The 17,917-nt window shown below is 35.6% G+C and overlaps 1 protein-coding gene across 1 annotated transcript; it reads left to right on the top strand.

The window, feature by feature from the left end:
- The first annotated feature begins 2,525 nt into the window (after nt 1–2,525).
- Nucleotides 2,526–15,622, top strand: LOC129899129 (uncharacterized). Its single transcript, XM_055973951.1, has 8 exons — nt 2,526–3,148; nt 7,204–7,351; nt 7,447–7,597; nt 7,683–7,808; nt 7,900–7,980; nt 8,564–8,756; nt 8,834–9,104; nt 15,082–15,622. Exons 1-8 carry the CDS (start codon nt 2,951–2,953, stop codon nt 15,354–15,356), a joined length of 1,443 nt encoding a protein of 480 aa, XP_055829926.1. The 5' UTR covers nt 2,526–2,950; the 3' UTR covers nt 15,357–15,622.
- Nucleotides 15,623–17,917: the final 2,295 nt, after the last annotated feature.

Here is a 17,917-nt window from a genome sequence, read left to right as displayed (position 1 = left end):
GATCTTCCTCCACTTTGTCCTTCCAGTCTTACTTATTTTTATAGGATCTTGATCGTATAAGAGTAGTTGTTTTTTGGTTTTTTGTACACTAGCATGTTGGTTAGGGTTCTGTTGTTTCCCTCCACCTTGAGGATTTGTGTGAGTGATCCTTGGGGGTTGTTGTTTGGTTCTACTGGTTTTGGTTGGAACAATCGTGACCAAGTTGACAACATGAGTCATACTACACTGGTTCCAATCGTACTAGATCCTTTGCTCAAATTGCCTATCATCATGATCTTGAACCAATATCACGCTAGGGAAGGGTCATATTATGTCCATTTCCACCAAAACTCTTGCATATGATATTCTTTCTAATTGCGTGGTACATTCATCCATATATAGAGGGTGTCCCAATCTACTACTTATTTTATTGAGGGATTCCATACTCTAATAGTTCAGGGGTAGGTTCAGAAACTGTATCCCACAATGAGATCGTTTTTAGCACCTCGACGACAAAATCAATATCAGGAGTCTAAGCTTGATGACAATTGGTCTAGTATCGAACATCTATGGACCAGTATTGAACATCTATTGTCCAATGAAAAAGATATCATTTCTATACTCTAGACAACTACATTTTATGAAAAAGTATTCATCACTATGATAATACACTTTCGGCTTAGTCGTAAGGTCCCATTTGCTTCTAATAAGCTTTACTATACTAGCAATAGCAGGTGTTATACCAATCACATATAATATGAGAGCAGCTTTCCACTTCTCCTTCTTCCCATCAGTTTCAGTTTCCAGAAGTTCCACAATCTTTTGTCCATCCTGGACTTTAGGGGCTATGAACAGCAAACTCGCACCTTTCTCCACTAGCTTATTACCTTTGAAAAAATTTATTCAGGGCTTTTGCTCCTTAGACCCAATCATCTCATCCTCCTCCAGAAGAATTTAGACCATTATAGGGTTGGGTCTCGCTCCTGATATTCCACCTTGTCATATTTCATTTTCCCAGATTCAAATCTCGCCACATCAGATCTCATTAATGTTTCATTAAATGCAGTCGTTTTTATAGCTGAGATGGGTTTAGGTGTTGACTGTGTTGACGTCGCCCCTTGTAGAGAAGGGGAATGGTTTCCCATACCAATGAGCATGGAGGGGGGAGGGAGGGGAGGTCTCTACAGTTTGATTAAGCAATGTGACCCTTCAATCATAAATCTTTACCCAAAATAATCAAATTATCAATTTTACCAAAAATGTCCATTCGACGCTTTTCAATTGCAAGTTAAGTGCAATTCACACTTTTTTCTTCGCCTTTTTTGGTATTCTTCTTTAAGCCATTAATGGCTTCTTCTTCCCTCCTCCTTCTTCTTCCTCATTTCTTCGTTGTTTTCCTCTTCCCTTTTCTTCGGCTTCTTCTTCTATGTTCAAAGTTCGACATGTCGTAAACATGAATTCTTTCAAGTGAATGATATATCAAAGACTCAAAACAGTAAGAGGAATTCATATATAATTTTGGAATTATTTAGAAGAGATTTGAGTTAATTGGGATTGAAAAAAATCGGTGTATAATGTGTACTTTATAATATCAATAATGTATATAAATATATATACATCTTTGATATATAGTTATACATCATCCATATACGAGTGTACACTATTTATACAATATCGATACATAACATATACATATGGTTATTTCGTTGAAAATAATTCTTGTTATCTATACATATATCACTAATTTTAGATTTGTTTTATGTAAATAAAAACTTGATTCTATTTGGTGCAAATAGAATTACTTTATTATATATTTATGAACTTTACCTTAAAATTAATGTTATTGGGGCATGTGCAAAGTACACTAACTAGTTTAGATATAAAATATCGTTAAAGATAAAAAACACAAGTATAATTATCTCAATTTTTTGAGTCTCATACATGAACTATCGAAAGTATGAATTTTTTTATCTGAACTATCACCAATGATTAGTGAAATACTCATAGATGCGGAATAGATCAAATGTTTGTCTACAAACATTTCTAGGCGCGTTTGGTTATAAAGATTTCGTTCATCTGACATATGTAGCGACTCTATTAACTGATATATTTATGTATATTTTTTTAATTAATTTCTTTAAAATTCTAAACTCTCCCCATCCCAGCGGGAGATATCGACGCCACGACTGAGACGAGGCCATGACTAAGAAGTTGAAGAAGAAGATGATAGGTGTCCCGGTGGAGAGTAAATTAATTTATACGGTGATAATTTTTAATCTTTAATCTTAACTTTTGATTTAACATTAATTTTTTTAGTTTTGCAAGATGAAAAGTTTTCACGTGACAGATCTTTAACCATTAAATGGTAGTTTAAATCATAAACTCACGCCTTCAATAATTCAAATATAAAACTCATTTTGTTTTAATAATTTAATTATATTTTTGACCTTTCTTTAAACTCTGTAAAATGCAAAAGTAGTCGTGAGGTAATTTGCTGTACCGTGAAAAGGCTTTGAAGATTTATATTTTGAAATCAAGTCCCTTGTTGACGCTCTTTCAAATTCCGACAAATTCTTCTCCCTCTCTCCCTCTCTCCCTCTCTCCCCTGTTCCAAAATCCCTACAGTGTTTCACTCACTCTTCCATTTTCCGGCTGAAATTGTTACTATATAGGAAGTAAAGTAATCTCATATCCCTTTACCGGTCTATACCTCATGCCCAGTTCCCCCAAAACAGCTTTCAACGAAGTTTCTTCCCTGAAGTTTTGCTGTTTGGTGAGTGAGTGTCTCTGTCCGCGCAACGAACTACTGTAAAAATCTTACCTTTTTCATGGGTATTTGAAAGTTAGGGTTTAAACATGGAAACCCACGTCTGTTTTTTACTCTAAACTCCAGAAGACCTGATACATATCTGTGTTAGGGTTTGGGATTTTTAGTGGAATCTCTTGTTTGAGCTGTTTTTGTGATTTTGGGATGGATGGAAGGAGGATAACTGCTAGTCCTCGCCCATGTTGTGGGAGGAGGGTAGTGGCGAAGAAGCGACCACGCGGTGGAATGGATGGGTTCGTCAACAGTGTTAAGAAGCTTCAACGGAGAGAGATTGGTTCCAAGAGAGACCGTTCTTTCAGTATGAGCGATGCCCAAGAGCGTTTTCGGAATATACACTTACAGGTTTGTTGGATCTTCTGCTCAATTTTGTCTTCTCAGTTATTCTTAGTTGAGCTCCTATGCTTATGAGTTGAGGTTGAAAAAGTCTAGTTGAAATGGACTTCTTTTGGGGTTTTGGGGGTTATTGATTTTAAGGTGATGTAGCTGAATCTAATGATTACAAGATAAACAATGAGGCAAATGGGAGAACTTAGACAATTCTTCTTGAGTTCAGGGGAGCAAATTTTCATTAATCCATGAAGGGGATGATCATACATGCCTATAATAAAAGGATCAAGAGACAAAGAAATAATTAGAACTGAGCAAAAGATTTCTTCAGACAAATGAAAGGAAAACCAAACACAAAACTCAGATCATGCGTCAACCAAGAGAGAAATCGAGAGTGCTGCTATGGCATTTCTTGAGTTTATGACCTAAAATAAGGTTGCTTTGATGCTAGATCTTTCTAAGGGTGGCTTAAAAACACATACATCGGTTCCTAATTAGTCTTTTAAACCTTTGTTGGATGCTACGAATGCAAAATTCTGTATTTCCTTAAAAGAGATACATGAGTAAAGAAGAGATTCTTGTGTCTTAGCTTGCTGATCAAGGGAAGAACTAGGTAGAGGGAAGGGGTTTAATTTAATACCCTTTGTTGAAAAATTATGATGCACAATCTATTTTTTTTTAAATATCATTGCCCAAATAGGTAAAACGATCGTAGTTTTTTGTTGGTTATCTATAAAATGTTGAATCCCCTGGAGATAAGGGAGAATTTTAGTGAAGAGGCAAATTGGGTTAAAAAGTTCCTTCTGGTCACATTTTCAAATCCTAGGTGTGAAATTCTAATAATTTTTTGAATAAATATTTAGCTCTGCCACTGTTGCTGCTAGTAGTACGGGATTGTTGTTGAAGATTCGCACATGAACAGTCTGTTCATCAAGAGTTTGTTGCTGAAGGTTTATAGGGAAAACAGAGCATAGAAGTGGAGAAGCCGTATATTGTTTTTGTTCAGAAAGTGTGACATGCATTGTATAGTTGTCCTTTTATGGGTGTAAAAGCGGAAAATATTTGCTGTTAATGAAGTTGGGGCTCTGGTTTGGAATATTGAAAGCACAATGTTGATAGACATTTTTGAATTGTGTATGTTTACAGATCCAGGTGTTTTAATTAGATTTACTTTTAGTGTCTTTTCTGCTGCTCATCTAGGTGATTTCTGTAGTTTAGGCTTCACTTAATAGAGTTGGGTTGCATATCAGTCCTTTGTTTATTTATTTATTTATTGATAAGTCATATTGGTCCTTTAGTGTAAAACAGACAAACTATTATTTCTTAGGTGGTGTATATGAGAGGTGCTCGGTTCTCAACTATAAAATTTGTGCTAAAACTATGAATATTATTAGTAAGGATGAGCTGAAGATTTAACATGGGAATGGTCTCAGATATATAAGCTTAAGGTGTTCTTTCTCGATTCAGTATGTTATTAGCTGATTATGCATTCACCAAGTTTAAAGAGTGCACATTTTCTTTTGGGGTTTTGGTTATATGAATGAGGCTGAATGGAGTTATTTCCACTGTTGATAAATTGCTTTTAATGATAGTGATCTCAGAGAACTAAATTTTACATGTAAAAATAGTACATATGTACCCAATTGACCAAATTTATTCACGTGAATAGTTCAGCATTGATCTTGACCAATATGTAAGTAAGAGAGTACACACATGGGATTTAGAATGCAGATAGGCAATGATTATTCACTTTGTTTCATTAGCAAGTAGAAAAAGGAGAGTTTCCCAAGCCATTTGAAATTGGATGTGGGGAGGAAAAAGTATATCCATCTCGCAGAACCAGTGTTGGAAAGCACCTGCTCAGGCTGGCTAGAAAAGGCGAATGTAGACAACCTTATATCCTCATTGGAGAGAAGAAACACGGTGTTAGTTGCAATATTAGTTGTACACTTTTGTGGCTGTGCTGTAATATGTATCATATTGAGTGTGAGTGCAAACTCCTCATTGAAATAGAATAAAATGTGAAGTCTTTTGTGTTTACTGTCAATGCCTTTTTCTTTAAATAAGCGTAGTATAAACAGAAATGGTAATATCACATAATGTAAATGGTAATTCAAGAAGGCTTAGGAAGTATAATAAGGGGAAGGGAAATCAAAATTCGATGCAGATGTAAATACAAATTCTATCCTTAGGAATTAAATTTTCATTAGAATCACCGTTTCTTGATGAGTAAATCTTGAAAACCGTCCACCAGATCTTGACTAACTATTAAATTTGGTTTCTTTTCATGTCTCTTCTTCAACATTTCCTATAAAAGTTTATATGTATCCTTTGGTTTTGGCAAAGTAGAATGCATAACAATCAGAATCCTGTGTGATTCTTCTCTTCTCTTCTACTTCTTCTCCTTTTGTTCCTCAGTTCTTAACTCTGTGCTTTTTTCTCCATTCCCTTGCAAATTAGCCTCATACTCCACTTCATTCCCCTTATTATGTTCAAATGTAGTTTCCTTAATTGAGTGTTTGTTAGAATCTTCGTTCTGAAGTTTAACGTGTTGCATTAATATGACCAACATACAACAAAATTACTTTGCAGAAATTATATTTGCTAGTCCCTTTGTTTCATTTTGTATTGTGGTTTTTAATTGAGCATCACCCTTTCCAAACTCCACTTTTAGGATTACATTGCGTTTGTTGTTGTTGTGTTTAACTGAGGATTGAGTTTAAAAAAGACATTTGACACATACTAAAAGTACCCGTAGGACTTGTGGTTCTAAAACTTAGCCAAACCAAAAAGATCTTGTGGTTTTATACCTTTCATGACATTTCTATGACCATAAGAGCAAACCATTAAGGATAAAATAAGAAGTTTAAAGTATCCTTCGGGGTGGCCCAATGGTTTGAGCTTGGAACTTCCATGTTGGAGGTCTCAAGTTCGAAATCCCTTACCAGCGAAAGCAAGGGGTTTGCCTTCTGGGTTGAGCTCGTCGCATCGGGCTTGCCTAGTGTGTGTTATCTCTATTGTGTGGTTTGCGAGCTATTGCATAGGAATGAGGGTTTTACCCTATGCGCACCAAAAGGGTAGCGGTTGCGGATTTCCTTTGTCATAAAAAAAATAAAAAAACAAGAAGTTTAAAGTTAAAGAGATCCCACATATAGAAAGACTCCATGCTTTTATGAAGCAAACTAAAAAGGAAAGAGTGTTATATAAAGGGAACATAGGGAGTATTTATTAGGCAACAATATGGTTTATTAGATAGGTAAACGATGTTCTGAGATTATGTTGCATCGGAATTGTGATATCTTCTGTCCACAATGTAGTGGAACCCAATATTAGGTGATCTGATTTGTAGGTTGTGCAACACATCTAGTTTCAATTTATGCCTACAATTTTGAATAATTATGTTGACAAGTAGCTCACCAGTTGCTTTCTTAATGGATAAGTTTTTGGACCATCCATGGTAGGCAACTAGTGGTTTAAAAACACAGGGGAGGTGCTCTTTGCATCTTTGTTTAGCGGCTTGTTTTCCTAGGATGAGGTTGCTGCTTATTCGTCTTATCGTACGTTTCCATACAGCATGACTTATTTCCTTACAATGTGCATTCTATTGTGATTTTGCAGTCTATTCATTGTCTGAGCAATTTGTAATATTTTCTTGGATTCTTATCTTTTATTTTTCCTAATTTGCATTTGATGGTTAAATTTTGCATGAATAACTGGACAAATGTTAGTTGGAGTTGTCTTTCATGTTGCTAGAAACTTGTATACAGCTATAAAGGTGCAAAAAGATACGAAGTATTTTGTAGATTGGATAAGTCGCGCTATTTTTTGGATATTGTTTTGATATGTCCTTATTTATAAAATTTGGACTGTTTCTAGTGAAAATTTTCATTGTTAGTTCCTTAAGATGGCATATTGTCTTGCCGTGGTTTAGCAGGTAGTAATTGTTGGTTGCCTGAATATCAAAAACTAAAATATCCTTAGTTGAATCAGTTGTTCACTATTTTAGAATGCTGCCCTCATCTAGCATGTTATTCTACTGAGTACTGACCGTTTTTATATGTGGTTCATAGGAGGAATATGATACCCATGATCCAAAAGGTCATTGTGCGATGGTACTTCCATTTCTTAAGAAAAGGTCAAAGATAATTGAGATAGTTGCTGCCCGCGATATTGTTTTTGCCCTTGCACAATCTGGTGTCTGTGCAGCATTTAGCCGAGGTAAAGAACACAGATTTGTAATTCTCAATGTTATATTCCTTCTATGAGCACCTTTGTGATTGAAAGGGAATTGACACACATTATTGGTGGTACAGAATCAAACAGGAGAATATGCTTTCTGAATGTCAGTCCAGATGAAGTCATACGAAGCTTGTTTTACAATAAAAACAATGATTCATTAATCACCGTGTCAGTCTATGCTTCAGATAATTTCAGTTCCTTGAAATGCAGAACAACAAGGATCGAGTATGAGATTTTAATATTATTATTTGATCAAATTCTGCTAAATTTTTATTGTGTTCTAATACAATATATGTGTCAATGATATTAGATACATAAGGAGGGGTAAACCAGATGCTGGATTTGCTCTATTTGAGTCTGAATCATTAAAATGGCCTGGTTTTGTGGAGTTTGATGACGTGAATGGAAAAGTTCTTACTTACTCTGCTCAGGATAGGTAAAATTTTGGCACTGAATTCTTCCTGTACGATATGATCAATTTTGGTAATTTGTTTGATGTACTTATACAATTCTTTTACTTTTGACAGCATATATAAGGTGTTTGACCTGAAGAATTATACGATGTTATACTCGATCTCAGACAAAAACGTTCAAGAGATAAAAATCAGGTGACTTCATTACTTCTGCAAGCATGCATAGACATGCTCATTTTTGTCATATCTAATTAGTGTTATAACTTGTGTGCATGGAAATGCTCTACATAATCTTGCGGTATATGTCATTTCCAGTATATGGAAGTGTGTTATTTTACATTTGCTAGAGAGCTCCTTTTTTCCTATGCTTTTGTAATTGTATTTTAGATGTTTTTTTTTTGATGTTCTCCTGTTTTAGTTGTCTCTTTGACTCTTTCTGTTCCTTTTTCTGGGTCTCTCTGTGTGTCCTAATGTTCGTGACATTTATTGTATGTTTGTCTCATGTATTAAACTGTAACTATTATGGTTGTGATTCTTTTGAGATTTCCGTTAATTCTGGGAGATTGGGACGAACAATGCTCTTTTAAGTCTTGATATCTGGAAGGTCGCAATTCAGTGAAAAGGATGGTTTCAATAGATGGAATAATGTACTAATTGGCAGTTTGGTCTGTTGTGTTTGTTCATATGCACTTCTGCAAAAATGTGCAGTAGTTTGATTTCTTTAGAACTGGTTATCTTGACTTACAATTTTTGCTCTCTTTCCTTTTCTCATTAGCAGTCCAGGAATCATGCTGCTAATATTTACCAAAGCTAGCGGCCATGTTCCTCTAAAGATTCTCTCCATTGAGGATGGCACTATTCTCAAATCTTTCAACCATCTGCTTCACCGAAATAAGAAGGTAGATTTCATTGAACAGTTCAATGAAAAGCTTCTCGTCAAACAGGAGAATGAGAATCTTCAGATTCTTGATGTGAGTTACTAGCACCTTTTCTATAATATCTTTTAGCTTCCTTTATCATCAAATCTTATAGCTGTTGAATTTAATAGGTCCGCAATTCTGAGTTGACAGAAGTCAGCAGAGCCGAGTTCATGACCCCATCAGCATTCATATTTCTATACGAGAATCAGTTATTCTTGACGTTCAGAAATAGAACAGTAGCTGTTTGGAACTTCCGTGGGGAGCTTGTGACTTCATTTGAGGATCATTTATTATGGCACCCTGACTGCAATACAAACAACATTTATATTACTAGTGATCAGGACCTTATTATTTCATATTGCAAAGCTGATTCTGATGAGCCCTTATCAGAAGCAACTGGTACGTCAGTATGATAATTTAACAGTATTTCTTGCTGTTTGGCAAGTGCAATAGATTTTTGGACGTGAAATTATATCATACTCCCTTCGGTCCCTTTTAAATGGTGGTTCTAGCTTTTATATTTAGTCCAAAATAAATGTTTTTTACTTAATCAAGAGGGTACTATTTTTTTCCTTCCAACTTTACCCTTATTTACATAAGTGAATTTTACGTAACCAGGAAACTGTATTAAATAGGTACAAATTTTTATGAGGGTAATTTAGTGAAGACACTTACTGATCTTGCAGGGGAACTTTGGGGGATATTAAGACCTCATTTGTTTATATTAAGATTAAGACGTCTGAATTTGAATAAGCATTTGAATATTAAGATGTGCATTAAGATCTAGATGTCTAGATCTGTATACACATTTGAATATTAAGATTAGGTCTCTAGATCGAACACTGAATGATTACGATTACAACAACAACAACAACAACAACAACCCAGTGAAATCTACAACGTGGGGTCTGGGGAGGGTAAAGTGTATGCAGACCTTACTCCTACCAAGGTAGGACGGCTGTTTCCGAGAGACCCTCGGCTCAAAAGAAGCATAAAAAGAGGTCAGATAAGGCTAAGAAGTTCAAAGCGTTATGAGAAAGCAAATAAATTGAATGATTACGATTGTTTTTGAATATTTGAATGTGCATTTGAATTAAACACGATATCAATAAAATAGTATAAAAATCTCATTTCTAACATATGAACAAATGCAACCAAAAGTAACTAAACAAAGACTATCAAGATAAAAAAATCAAAAGAAGAAAAAAATTCTTTCATATTTTTATAGAATATAGAAGCAAAAACTAATTTAGTAATAGTATGTTATGATATCACTTCTTTCTCCAACTCTTCGATTCACATTTATTTGGAGATTAAAGTACAACAACATATTTAGTGCAATCTCACAAGCGGGGTTTGTTGATCAAACAACAACAACAACAACAGCAACCCAGTGAAATTCCACAATGTGGGGTCTGGGGAGGGTAAAGTGTAAGCAGACCTTACTCCTACCAAGGTAGGACGACTGTTTTCGAAAGACCCTCAGCTCAATAAAAGCATAAAAAGAGGTGAGATAAGGCTAAGAAGTTCAAAGCGATATGTGAAAGCATATAGCGAGAGCGACACAGATAAAATAGAGTAATCAAAGTACAGAAAGTAATAGATAATAGCACAAATTAGAGAACAAGAAATTATATTGCGCTAATGCGCCTACTAATAAGGGAGAATAACAAGACTATGTACTTGCCTTCTACCCTAATGTGGGTCCTCCACACCCTCCTATCTAGGGTCATGTCCTCGGTAAGCTGTAGCTGCACCATGTCTTGTCTAATCATCTCTCCCCAATATTTCTTCGGCATACCCCTACCTCTTCTGAAATCAGGTTTGTTGATCAAAGAGTCTCAATATAATTATTGGCCTAAAACAAACTTTTAATAAGAGAGCTCAAGTATATACATAATTGTATATTTTACATGTTTATAATCTTGGCCTATTTTAATCTTATTCCATGAGTTTAACTTCAAACTACTTCCAAATCTCTTGTTTAAAATTTTTTTTTGAATACAATTTTCTAAAAAAGTCTTATCTACCTCCAGGTTTTTTCAAACCACTCTTGAATTTTCATTAGATTGTTCTATAACTGAAATGTTAAAATATAATAAATATAACATACGAATTGATGCAACCAAAAGTGACTAAACAAAGACAATCCAGATAAAAAGATTTAAAAAATAGAGGAAAAAACCGTTCATATTTAGAAATAGAAGCAAAAACTAATCTAGTAATAGTATGTTATGATATTACTTCTTTCTCCAACTCTTTGATTCGCATGTATCGGGAGGTTAAAATACAATAACAATATATCTAGTGTAATCTCACAAGCGAGGTTACAAGCGTGGTTTGATGATCAAAGAATCAATAAAATTAGTGGTCTAAAACAAAATTTTAATAAGAGACCTCAAGTATATACATAATTATATATTTTCTATATTTGTTGTTTTTAACCCTGACTAGTATTTTTTACCTCAGAAATTTTGAGTTCTTAATCAACATCAATACACCCAAAAAAATTGTTAATATAAAAAAAATACTAAACAAAATACTTGTAAAGATTATGAAAACTTACCGGTCTTTTTAGATTTATTAAGAGGCTTTTAAAAAAATAAACAAATGGACTTAATGGGCTGAATATTGATGATTAAGATTCAGGCTTAAAAATCAAACATACTTAATGGGCTGGATCTGAATGATTAGGATTTAGACTTCTATTAAGTACAAACAAATGAGGCCCAAGGAGATTGGTGGTGGAATGGGGAGGTTCAGGGGAAAGTGGAAAGCAAGAAGGCTGCTTAAATGAAGTTGGTGGAGAGCAAACATGGAGAGACATAAGATTATGAAAAAGGAAGGGAGGATGATGGTTATGTCGGCTAAAATGACTACATTGAACACTTGTATGAAGAATTAGAGGACAAAGGTGGGGTAAAGAAGTTAAATAGGCTCACGAAGGAGAGGAGAGCTCGCGACTTAGACTAAGTGAGGTGCATTAAATACCGTGTTATTAAAAGCGACGAAGCGCTCACTTTAAGAGTGAAGCGACAACGTTGGAGTGATGTAATGGTGAAGAAGCGTGCGCTTCTGGGACTGAAGCGAGAAGCGTGCTTTTGTTTGAAGTGAGAAAAAGCTCGCTTAAGTGAGGAAAGTGTTAATCGGTTTTTTTAATTTTTGTAAAACTACTTACAGTAAGTTTTTCCAAATATTTCCCTATATTGTGTGACTGCTGCGACTTATGTGACTACTGCGACTCAAGGTAAGTTTTTCTTCTTTTTCTTCCTCTTTTGTTTTTCTCTTCTTCTCTTTCTGTTTCTCTGCTGCGACCTTGATGGGATTTTCTTTTAAGCTTCTCTGTTACTGGCTACTGCACTGCACTATGCTCTGCTTTTTTTCTCTGATTTGCATATCTTTCTTTATGCTATGTTTTTTTTTCCTGATTTGCAATATCATCTACTTTACTAATGCGCTGCAATACTCTGTGATTTGTCTTTGTTTTTTGTCTTTGTTGTTCTATTCTGTCTTTGATTTTCCCCCTCTTTTTTGTTGTTCTGTGACTTCTGTCTCTTTTATGACTTAATAAGATTATCGACTATCTATTTCTAGGATATATTATTTACTTTTTAACATAAGAATTGAAAGATTTTCTTAATATGTTACTTCTATTGAGTTCTTGCTTATTTATCTATGCATATTTAATATTTTTGCTTTGTACTAAATAGCGTTTTATTTGAAAAAAGTGTGCGCTTCGCTTCACACTTCATTGAAGTGAGCCCTCATCGCTTTTTACCGCGCCCCACTTACCAAAACACTGACTAAATATGAGGATGGCAAAGTACTAGTGGAAGAGGCACACATTAAACGAAGATGACAAGTGTACTTCCATGAACTCTATGAAGGAGGAGACAAGAATATTGTGCTGGGTGATTTCGAGCACTATGTGCGCCATCGAGATTTGGTTATTGCAGGCATTTCAAGTTTGAGGAGGTTAAGGGACAATTCATAAGATGAGAGGGGGCAGAGCGACCGACCAAAACAAGATTCTTGCAGAATTATGGAAGAGCGCAGGCAAAATGGGTTTGGAGTGGCTAATTGGGTTGTTTAGTGTCATTTTCAAGATGACTAAAGTGCATGAAAAAGGGAGGTGGAGTACAATGATTCTATTGTATAAGAACAAAGACGATGTACAAAATTGCAACAACTATAGGAGTATCAAACTACAAAGTCATGAAAGTTTGGGAAAGAGTGGTCGAGATGAGGATCAGGAGGAATGTGTGTAATTCTGAGAACCAATTCGAATTCATGTTGGGGTGATCGACAACATAAGTCATTCATCTTTCAAGGAAATTGGTGGAGCAATTTAGGGAGAGGAAAAACGACTTACATATGATGTTCATTGACGTTAAAAAGGCATATGATAAAGTCTCGAGAGAGGTTTTATGGAGGTACATGGAGTCTAGTGGTGTACCTATGGTATATTGGTATATATTAGAGTGATTTATGGACATGGACGATGGAGCCAAAACCAGAGTGAGTGTAGTGGGAGGAGACTCAATCATTTTCCAACCAAGATGGGGTTGCACTAAGGATTAGCTCCCAACTTGTTTTTGTTTACCTTGGTGATGGATGAATTGCCTTATGAAATGACAAGACATTCAAGAGGAAGTCTCATGGCGCATGTTATTTGGAAATGGCATAATATTGATCGACAAGACACACGACATAGTTAATAATTGACTGGAAATTTGGAGACAAACCCTAGAGTTTAAAGGTTTTTGGCTGAGCAGGACTAAAACGGAGCACATGGAGTGCAAGATCAGTGTAAGGAAGTAGAGCAAGAGTGATGATGATGCATAAGTCATCCTCGAGAGGGGAACTTCTCGGATCTTGGGTATATAATCCAAGAAATGAGGAGATCAACAAGGATGCCACACACTGTATTTGAGAAGGGTGGATGAAATAGAGGCATGCATCCGATGTCCTATGTGATAAGAATGTATCACCAAGACTTAATGGTAAGTTCTAGAGTGGTTGTTAGACTGACTATGTTGTACGAGGTGGAGTGTTAACCAGTAAAGAACTCGCACCTTTAGAGGATGAAGGTAACAAAAGTGATGATGCATAGATGAATGTGTGTGTATACTATAAGAGACAAAATTAAGAATGAAGATATACATGGCAAGGTGAGAGTAACTTCTGCGGTGGATAAGATGTTGGAAGCAAGGTTAAGATGGTTCGGGCATGTGAAAAGGAGGAGCATAGATGCCCTAGTGAGGAGGTGCGAGAGTTTGATGGTGATGGGTTTAAGGAGAGGTAGCGGTAGATCGAGGAAGAAATGGGGAGAGGTGATTAGACAGTACATGACATATTTTCAGTTCACTGAGGACAACCTTAGATATGAGAGCATGGAAGTCGGGAATTAGGATAGACGATTAGTAGGTAAGATGTTGGAAGCAAGGTTAAGATGGTTCGGGCATGTGAAAAGGAGGAGCATAGATGCCCTAGTGAGGAGGTGCGAGAGTTTGATGGTGATGGGTTTGAGGAGAGGTAGCGGTAGATCGAGGAAGAAATGGGGAGAGGTGATTAGACAGTACATGACACATTTTCAGTTCACTGAGGACAACCTTAGATATGAGAGCATGGAAGTCGTGAATTAGGATAGACGATTAGCAGGTAGTCTAGCATTTTCTGTCTTCCCAATGGTAGAGCAGAGCTCTAGGCTGGAGTACCTATCTGTTCCCTTATCAGTATTGTTGTTATTATTTTGCTAGCATTTCCTTGGTTCTTCGATTTTATTACTATTGTTGTTTCTTTTACTTTGGTTATCTCTACTATTTTTACTATTAGTACTTTTTATTTCTTCAATATTTTCATCATAGCCTTTTACTCTGGAATTCCTTTCAAACCATGTTTTGAAAAACAATTTTCTTGGGTTGAAAGTCTATCAGAGACAATCTCTTTACTCGGCAAAGGTGGGGGTAAAATCTGCATGCAATCCACACTCTTCGGACCCACAAGTTGGGACTATATTGGGTTGGATGTTGTTGTACCTCTCTACTTTCTTGGAGTGTGAATTTTCAAGGGGTGTGCCCAAGCTAAAAAATCAATATAAAAAAGTCTGGAGGGGAGTGATAAATATGGTTAGAGCTCCTTGTTAAAAAAATGATTAGAGCTGATATGCCTTTTATGTTAATTTGTTCTCTTAACAATATTTTGTTTCACTCGCATTGCTAAGCTTGGAGAAACGAAGTAAATGATGTGGTCATGAGTCATGATCTGGATGGTTGGGAGTAGGGTGTCACTAGATTTTGATGCTTGCCTCATGATTTTATTTTTGATGTTCTATGCTTGTTTATAGATCTCTGAAAATGATGATCTGTTTTTTCAGCGGGATCGATCAATATCAGCAACATCTTGACAGGCAAATGCCTTGCTAAAATAAAAGCAACCGACAGCCGTACCGCAGTTGATTGCAGTTGCAGTACCCGTTGCAATGAGCATGGTGGCAGAAGTTGCAACGCTAAGAAGCGTATCCAAGCTTCCAGAATTAGGAGCACAGTTGCAGAAGCCCTGGAAGATATCACTGCCCTTTTCTATGATGAAGAGCACAATGAGATCTATACTGGAAACAGTTTTGGGCTGATCCATGTATGGTCTAACTGAAGGTTGATTGATTCCTTCGATCGCTGAATATGTCAAAAAGGTGACACATACATGCAACCAGAAGAATGCACCATTAGAATGCCATCTTCTCGTCTGGCTCACTGTCGTTTTTTTTTCAGTGTGTTGTCTTGTTACCCCGAGAAGGGGAGAGAGTTTGATTTGTGACATCTATTTACTTCACAGTGCATGTCTGTTAATAATTTGGTTTACCCAGTGATATTTCTTTTAAACTAGAGTGGATTGATAATTTTGGAGTGCTTCTTTAACTTTGGCTGTCTACTGAGTTGTATACACGCCGAACTGGCTGAGAGCATATTATACTGTTAACCTGCATTTGTGTAAATTGAAAAGCAAACCATAATTTAGATGTGATGATGGATCAACTAAAATTCATTATCGCATTGTTAAACAAAGAGCAAGTGTAAACAAAATTTTACAACAAATATCATCAAGAAAATGATCACCATAAATAATTCACAATTAGAATTGACTGTTGCTTCAAGATTTGGGTAAAATTAGTAGGCAAATAAGAGAAGTGGTGACTCTCTTGTGTGAGGGAAGGCGACTCAATCTTCTTAAGTCGCAAGATAAGCATACAAGATTAACGGCTCCATGCGTGGCCATTTTGCACACTTTTGTGCCAATTTTGTGTTGATCTTTAATTCTAGCTCTTTTAGATAAATATTTTTTTCGCAGCGTATAAGTTTATATTTTTGTATCATACCATCCCACAAGTTATGATCCGTGTCTTGAAGTTTGATTTCTAAAGGAAAAAACTAAAGACCAGTTCATTTGAACACCAATCCATTTGAAAGACAAATTAAAGATGAGTTGGGAATTTTGGACTCATTGGTATCTTTTTTCTTATAATTTTGTGTTGTTAATCTAGAGTTTTGAGGCTAATTATCCTTTGAATGGTGTTTGTTTCAGGTATATTTTGGTTGACAAGGAATTTTGATGGAAAGTAATGAAATTTAGGCAAAAATAAAGGCTGAAACAAAAAGACAAAACTGGCAGCACAATTGTTCTGCGCAAAGGCGGTCAATTCATCCGCGAACGCGAAGACTAGTCAAAATTTACCATGCGAACGCGGTCAAAGAACAGTCAACATTCACCCCACGAATGCAATCAACTGACCTGCGAACGCGGAGGTTCAGTCAATGCTGACCTCGCGAACGCGAACAAGCATCCGCGAACACGAACAAGCATCCGCGAACGCGGAGAAGAAAAAGTACCAGAAGTTCAAGGCAGTTCTGGAAATTCACATTTTCTTATCCCAATTCACATTATACACTCATGCACAACCATTTTGGAGAAGATGCTTGGATATATCTGAACTTTGACCTAGTTTTTGAGAGCAAGCTTCTACAACTAACACCTTCAGTGAAGATTGAATGATTTGATTGTAATTGGTTTTCACCCTTTCTTCAATTCTATGATTTGCAATGCTTATTTTTAGGTGTAGTTGTTAATTGCTGATTTGGATTATTGTGTTAGTGATAAACAATTGTTGGGTTGTTGATTTTCATCTTGTGCTTCTATAAATAGTTGAATATTTTTCTTATAGATGAAATGGATCTTTAATTATCTAATCAATTTCATGTTTTAATTGCTTTCCAAAGGATTTGATCACTCTCAGGACTTTCCCATTTAGTTCGATTTAATTTGAAAAAGAGAATTGAAGTCGGAAAAGATTGATTGGTGCTTATTTGAAGATTAATTTCTCAATTATTGGGTTTGAGCTAAACATAGTAAAATTCTTACATTGTCTAAAATTAGATTTTTTTATTGACACTTAGATAGGTTCGAAAGAACTGGTTGAGAAATATTTGCCTACGATCGAGAGAATAGGTGGATAATTGCGAGTGCAAGGCATGTTTGATTTGACCCATGATTATGTGAGATTGTAAGAAACTAATTTGCAATGGATCGTATAGATGTTGATTGACTTCCCACTCTCAAATCTCCTTGGTGTTCTTCCATGAAAAAGGTATTGTTCTTACCACCCTCTTATCTCGTATCTTTATTTTGTTATCGAAAACCCCCTAAAATATACTTGTATCTTTGTTTCGGATTCGAACTAGTAGCTTGTAATTTTTTATTTCTTCAATAGCCTATATATTATTCTTGGGAACTTTACCTAAATCCTATAGTGAAAAAGCCCAATTACAATATATCCCTCATTTTTCTTAATTTATCCGATTTCCCTTTTTTTTCCATATTTCTTATACATTACTTATTTTGCTGATACATCAGGTTTTGAGTGTAGAATAATTAATGTTGTTGAGTTATTTATGGATAGTAACGTAATTTAAGTTAAGATTGGTTGTTTCAATCAATTACCGTGCTAATTAAGGGAAATAATCCTTAAAAAACATAACAGTTATGAAGAGGAAGAAAAACTCAAAAAACAGAGCATAACTGCGAACAAAAAATTCAATCCAAATTTTAATTTTCATCAAGCGAATCGAGATGAATATCGCGATACTACTGAGACATTCTGGAGTTTGGCAATCCGAGGTGAGTTATGAACGATACAAAAGTGATGAAATCGTAGTGGG

The sequence above is a fragment of the Solanum dulcamara genome, chromosome 8 (genome assembly GCF_947179165.1).
Source record: "Solanum dulcamara chromosome 8, daSolDulc1.2, whole genome shotgun sequence".
Taxonomy (NCBI): domain Eukaryota; kingdom Viridiplantae; phylum Streptophyta; class Magnoliopsida; order Solanales; family Solanaceae; genus Solanum; species Solanum dulcamara.
The sequence above is the reverse complement of the archived record's forward strand: the minus strand, read 5'-3'. Positions and strand labels throughout refer to the sequence as shown.

Excerpts from the sequence above, each read along its gene's own strand:
- LOC129899129 (XM_055973951.1), top strand. The coding sequence starts at position 2,951 with ATGGATGGAAGGAGGATAACTGCTAGTCCTCGCCCATGTTGTGGGAGG. Across the intron at positions 7,981-8,563 it reads GTTCAAGAGATAAAAATCAG|TCCAGGAATCATGCTGCTAA; the intron begins GTGACTTCATTA and ends TCTCATTAGCAG. Across the intron at positions 8,757-8,833 it reads AGAATCTTCAGATTCTTGAT|GTCCGCAATTCTGAGTTGAC; the intron begins GTGAGTTACTAG and ends TGAATTTAATAG.